The following is a 6,464-nucleotide window of genomic DNA, read 5'->3' on the forward strand; positions in this document are numbered from 1 at the left end:
TTTTTTTTTTTGTAATAAATAATTGCAGAGCAGTCGTAAACTTTCTCTGATTAAACGAATAAAGCGATAAGATACATGTTGTTGGTTTTTTATGGTATCCATAAGCAGTTTCCAATTGCGACTAAACAAGTTTTGCTTAAAAACAAGTTGTTGTTAAATAAACTTTATATTTTTTACTCACTTTTTAAATTCTTTTCGTTTTGGAAGACATTCAAGAGACGGGGATGATTATAGCCCAATGGTATTGAAGAAATTTGTGTATAGACGTCAAGTAACACATTACCATCGACATCAACCAAATAATTTCCAATTGACTTTTCATAGTCAGCGAAAAGTTGAACTGGTTCAGAGTTCTGAAAAAGTTGAATGCATTAATTAACATATTTGTATATACAGACATATATTCCATAACCAGCAACACTTATATTAGTTTATCTTTTATTTACACTGACTTTTTAGATCTATTATATATTAATTTTAAAATAAATAAATTGGCTATGAATTAACTTTATTTCGTTCATACATATATATCTTTCATTTGCTGCAATAGTATTTTTCCTAATTTCCTTGCAAAAATACTTTAGGTTCGAAGGTGTACGGCGAATTTTTTTTGTTTGCTTGTATACGTAGACAAAGGATCAGTCCAGCGCCTTCGTCTTGACCTGGAGGCTGTGTCGGTGTCACAGCCGCTAAACTTTAACGTAGAATACGTAATATTATTAAGATCACATTCAAGCTTAAAACGGTACATGAAATACTCTTTTTGATTGTATTGAATTAAATTTAATAAATCAGTATGAATTGCAAAATATTAATACTTAGCAATACAGAAGCAGATCCACATTAGCTTCAATCATATCTACCATCAGCTTATAAATAGACATACATATGACAAGACGTGTATCATTATTTCGATTCATTTTTATTTCCTTTCATACTGCAGAAATTTGTATTGCTATTTATATTAGCCTAGGTCCCCGTATTAGTATTTTTCTTCGTTTTCGTCTTTAATGCTATAAATGTCCAAACTAAATATTTCTTAATACTACTTTGTTTGACGCCAATATTCCAATATTCCATATAACTTAATTTAATTAGACTTTTCAAACAGATGGCAATCCTGTTCAAATAATTTTTAAACCAAAACCTTGTCTGACACTTGTATTGTGATACATAAATAAATTATCTAATCCTATTAATTCAAATTAATTTAATTATAAAATCAGGTGGCAACCCTCCTACATGTAGTTTGGAAATAAAGTTTCTTCAAAGCAATTTTGATTTAAATTAATTTTGAAGTAATTTATTTAACCTAATGCTCGTCTGACATCCATATCAGGATAAACATTTCAAATTTCTGTCTTTATTTAAGTCGAACTTGCTTTTTGAAACAGGTGGCAACCCTACTACGTATAATTAAAAAATAAAGCCTTTTCGATCGATACTCATAGTGTAATAATTGATTTAACTTAAAAATAATTTGAATTAAATTTGTTTATCAGGTGGAAACTCTTGAAAAAATTAGAAGTTATTACACATCCTCATTTTGTAAAATCGAACGAACGGTACAGATTTGATAAAGGCGTATCAACTACAGGTGATAGCGATAGAAGCCATGCTTCTTCTTATGAGCACGCTTGTGTCAAATTATCGCCTGTTTTGCTGTGTTTACATATCCCCGTATACATACACATATACGTGAATATATAATTAATTTTAATTTTTGTTTCAACGTCTAGTCCGTGACCCCTAATGTAATTTATACTTACATATCGATACCTACCAACACCTTTTCTCGAAACTGCGTTTTCACAGATTTTGGTGGGTTATATTAAAATACACCTTTAATAAAAATTGTAGTCTTAGTACCAAAAACAATGGAGTTACATGCCACTTTTTAAAAAACCCTACCTGTTCTTGTTATACTTTTTAATTTTTTTTTCGTTTTTCCTGTAAAATTAAAAAATTTGTTGGTTAGGGCCTTTGGGAATTAAAGCTAAACGATATGTACTTTTATGTGTATGTAGTAAGTCTAGTGCCCGCGTACTAAGCCTTTAAATGATACCTTAATGAAGTGTCGTCTCACTTCAATTAATAAACTATTAAATACACACAAACAAATATTCTTTTATACATATAAATGCACAAACAACTAAATCACTGTTATAATAGACAATTGAGTATATGTATGTACTTAATTGTTTACTACTTACTTGTATTGCGCTTAATTTCGCCTTCAATTCCAACGATTTTGGGCCTGGTATGGTTTTTGTTTTGACGGCAGGCGCCGCTGGCTCCGCCACAGTGGCATAATTTCTAGGATATGCCAAGCCTTAGAAGGACACGGGGACATGGCAAATGCAGAGCGAAAAGATTCCAAAAAAAAAGAACACAAAAGGATACGTACAATATTAGGCGATTAGGCAACACCAAATGAATTTAATCGATTTTTAGAGATGTCTCTGTTTTTTTTTTTTCCTTTTTCATTTTAACAAAATTTACCTTTTAAAATGGCACAATGTCTCGACACTACCGTTGCTTGCAGGAAACGCATGTTTATTACTATTTTATTTATTAAATCAAGACACCAGACAAAGAAAATAAAAGAATTAATAAATTATCGCAGGTATTGTTCAGTCAATATAACTGTGTTTGGTTGGTTTTGTATAGCCAGCCAACCGTTGCTACCGTCTCACTTTCGGAATCAACGTTATTTATTTATTTATTTATTTACAGTATATGAAAGAGCAGCAGCATCCAGGGCAGCGAATGGTCGATTGCTCGGTTGCGGTCTGGTACTGTCTGCCTGCCTGGCTGGTGTACTGGATTGTGCGCACAATGTCAATGCGGAAATTTTACGCTCCCCAAAATTGGTTATCATTAGGGGGTACACGAGTAAAAGTTAACGCTCTACATCTCTACATATGTATGTATGTATATACATATGTAAGTATGTAGGGGTGTACATAGTGATGTAAGAACATACATATGTATGTATATAGTATGTATGTATATACTTATTTTTACAAGCGATAGTTAGCGAAATCGACGATACCGCGGTCATACGACTGCATACATATGGAGCATGTACCTTCCAGAGCGACCAGCCTGTTTGTTGTTTGTAAGTTTATTATCAACAAAAAGTAAAAACTTCTGTGAGAATTCATAAATTTAAAACTGAGTACATATCCACTAAATGTATACATATACATATCTCGTCGTTTAAAGTACAAAACCGCGTATCGTCATTCTGCAAAACCGCGTAACTGACATTTGCTGCCAAAAATTGGATTTGCTTACACAAGCTCTTGGCTTAATCCATATCCATTCGTTCTGAAATATACCAGACAAAAATGCGATTGCTTTATAAAAAAGAGAACCATTTTGAGTATTTTTACTCTCTAGAAAATAATTTATGAAAATTCACATACGCGGTTTTGTATTATCTTGATACGCGGTTTTCCATTTTGTTGATACGCGGTTTTGTACTTTAAACGACGATATGTACATACATATTTATATAAGTACATACATACATACATATTTACGAATATATGTATTTACATACATACAGTGACTCACAAAATATATACAATAAAAACCAGATATGTATGTATATAAAAATTTCAAACAATAATAATAATAGATTGGCGCTTAAACATATGTTAGTGTTTGGCCGAGCTTCTCCACCGATTTGTGGCGTGCGCCTTGATGTTGTCACACAAAGCGGAGGAACCTACAGTTTTACGCCGACTCCGAACGGCGATTGTATTTTTATGAGAAGCTGTTTTTCATGGCAGAAATACACTCGGAGGTTTGCCATTGCCTGCCGAGGGACGACCGCTGTTAAGAAAAAACCTTTTTTCTATATTTTTTTGTGACGTTGCTTTGACCAGGGTTTGAACCCAGGTGCTGCGGAGTGGAAGCGCACACTGCTTACCACTACACCACAGCGGCCGACAAAAATTTCAAACTGTTCATCAAAATTTCTAACTTTTTAATGAGAAGTTTCACAAAGAGTTCGAATATGCAGTTTTATAACCCATTCAATTATAGTATGAAGAAATGCAATACTCGAATGTTTTGTAAAAATTCTTATTAAAACGTTTGAAAATTTACTAAATTTTCCTTAATTTTCCTCAAAGTTTGAAATTTCGATTTACATGGTTTTGTTGTAAGAAAAGTATGAAAAAATTTACCATGAAAAACATTTTGAAAACCAAAAAAAAAAAATAAAAATTTTTTTGTGAGTCACTGTATGTACGATAGGGTGGCCCTTAAATGGAGGAAGCAAAATTAAGGTGTGTCGCACAGGGGGCAAAGTTCAGATTCCTCTGTTGCGACTCAAAAAATTAAATTTTTTTTTCACCTAATACCCAAAACCGATACTACTTTAGTCGAAGATATCACATTGAAAACTTTAGCCCCAATTGAAGTCGGTTAAGGCGTATCGCACAGGGGTCAAAGTTCAGATTACCTATGAAAACGTCTTAACCGACTGCAATCGGGACCTAAATTCATTTGTGATATCTTCGACTTTAGTAGTATCGATTTTGTGTATTAAATGAAAAAAATATTTTTAATTTTTTGAGGTTCTGGCCTTTGAACCTATTGCGACATGCCTTAACCGACTCCAATGGGGCCAAAATTTATATGTGATATCTTCGACTAAAGTAGTATCGATTTTGGATATTAGATGAAAAAAAAATTAATTTTAATTTTTTGAGTCTCTATAGAGGATTCTGAACTTCGCCCCCCTGTGCGGCACGCGTTAACCGTCTCCTATCGAAATTAAAATTTATATGTAATATCTGTGATCGTGGTATTACCGATTGAGGGGGTGAGACTGAAAAAATCGTTCTTTTGTTTTTTAAAGGACCAGCCTAATGTACATATATACGTACATATGTATGTATGTATGTATATATAAATTTAAACAAGGGGAAATTTTGGAAGAATTGGTGAGTGAGTGCGCCACACATGTCGTGCTCCAAATAACAAAGTGAAAATAAAACATAAAAAATCGTATCAAGTGCATAGCAAACATAAACTATAAGGTTTATTAAATTAATGACAAACACACACATGCAAACGTATATACATATGTATGTATGTATGCATAAAATTATACTAAAAAACCGCCTAGTGCATACCAGGGTGGTTCATGGGTCCATTGAATATTTTTTCTCTAAATACTAAAAAAATAGAATGGTCTCGGCTTATCAACGATATGAAACAGGCCAACAAAGAGGGAGATTGCTGCTGTGGTTGTTGTTGTTGTTGTTAGAGCGGCTACTAAGCCTCGCTCGGGTCGGTTCATCCGTCAACGTTGTCGTCCGTTTCAGCTAAGGGGACTTCAATAGTGTCTGCGACTTCAATAGGGTCTGTCCATAGGGACAGGGGCGTCAGCTGGGTGGGGTTCTCAGGGCATGTGAAGAGGTGCCGAGAGTCATGTGATATGCATTGAAATTGTTATCACTAAAAATAACCGAGTTGAAAGCCCGGTAGGACGGCTTATTCGTTATTTCGTTGTTGTAGTAGCAGGTTGCCTGCAAACTGTTTGATGCTGGAGTAGTGCTGAAGGTGCTTGATACTGATGGTCCTTGATCGGGTATCCCGAAAATCAAAAATTTTGTACGCCCAAGTATGATAGACATAGGCACACAGTGTGTTTTTTTAACACTTCGTGCCAATTAATCGGAGCGCTTTCGACAGAAGCAATATTTTGATATGAAATAAATTGGCTTTGAAAGCTAATGTAATTGCCTTTCAAGGAAAATTACATGCATAAATCCTATCATTAAAAAAACAAAACATTTTTTGTGTTTTTTATATTGATAATATTATAGATTTTGACACGAGAAACACGATTCTACTTTTTAAAAAACGCGTTTTATTTTCTTTCAATATTATATGAGGAGACTGTGAAGATTATTTACTTTTTGTTGGCAATTTGCTTCTTTATATAGCTTTCTTTTTTCACTTGATAATTAAAAATTCGTTTCTCTATCAATTTTTACGTATCTGCGCGTCGGTTCAATTCAATTACGCGCATATTAAAATGACCGCGTTCGTTCTGAAAAAGCATCCGTGAAGTGAATAATCAAGACAAAAACTAAAAAAAAAAAATATTTAACTTGCATGTTGCCTGCAGTGGAATTCCAACCCTGACCATCTCTGGATATCAACAAATTGTGGCATGCATCTTTGCGCACTCAGCTACACCCAGGCATATAAATTTGCTTTCAAATGTTGAATATCCATCAACACGTGTAACTATGTATGAATGTGTGTGTTGTCACCGCTCTCAGAGCGGCGCTCTGCATGCTTGGGGTGCGTATGTACACTCATATATATACTCAGATGTGAACAGTCAAATACGTGCGTAATAAATTTTGTATGAAAATATTGGCCCGTAGTCATAGTCAAAATAAAGTCGACTTTAAAGTTAGTTGCAGCTTTTT

At 33.8% G+C, this 6,464-nt stretch overlaps 1 protein-coding gene across 4 annotated transcripts in view; it reads right to left on the bottom strand.

The window, feature by feature from the left end:
• Positions 1-6,464, bottom strand: part of LOC118738991 (4-aminobutyrate aminotransferase, mitochondrial) — a 13,434-nt gene that overhangs the window by 4,016 nt on the left and 2,954 nt on the right. Inside the window, exons 1-4 of one of the 4 annotated variants that reach the window (XM_036470065.1) lie at positions 2,735-2,837; positions 2,503-2,562; positions 2,214-2,332; positions 182-353 (exon numbers count right to left, since the gene is read on the bottom strand). The exons of 2 other annotated variants lie outside the window; for them this stretch is intronic. In XM_036470065.1, coding sequence (XP_036325958.1) covers positions 182-353; positions 2,214-2,332; positions 2,503-2,554 — 343 coding nt within the window. In that variant the 5' untranslated portion in view covers positions 2,555-2,562; positions 2,735-2,837. Of the gene's footprint in view, positions 1-181; positions 354-2,213; positions 2,333-2,502; positions 2,838-6,464 lie in introns of those variants that run through there. One more of the 4 variants, XM_036470064.1, reaches the window with a different exon arrangement.

This window comes from Rhagoletis pomonella, unplaced genomic scaffold (assembly GCF_013731165.1).
Source record: "Rhagoletis pomonella isolate Grant_MI unplaced genomic scaffold, Rhpom_1.0 Rhpom_scaffold_00005, whole genome shotgun sequence".
NCBI classification, from domain to species: domain Eukaryota; kingdom Metazoa; phylum Arthropoda; class Insecta; order Diptera; family Tephritidae; genus Rhagoletis; species Rhagoletis pomonella.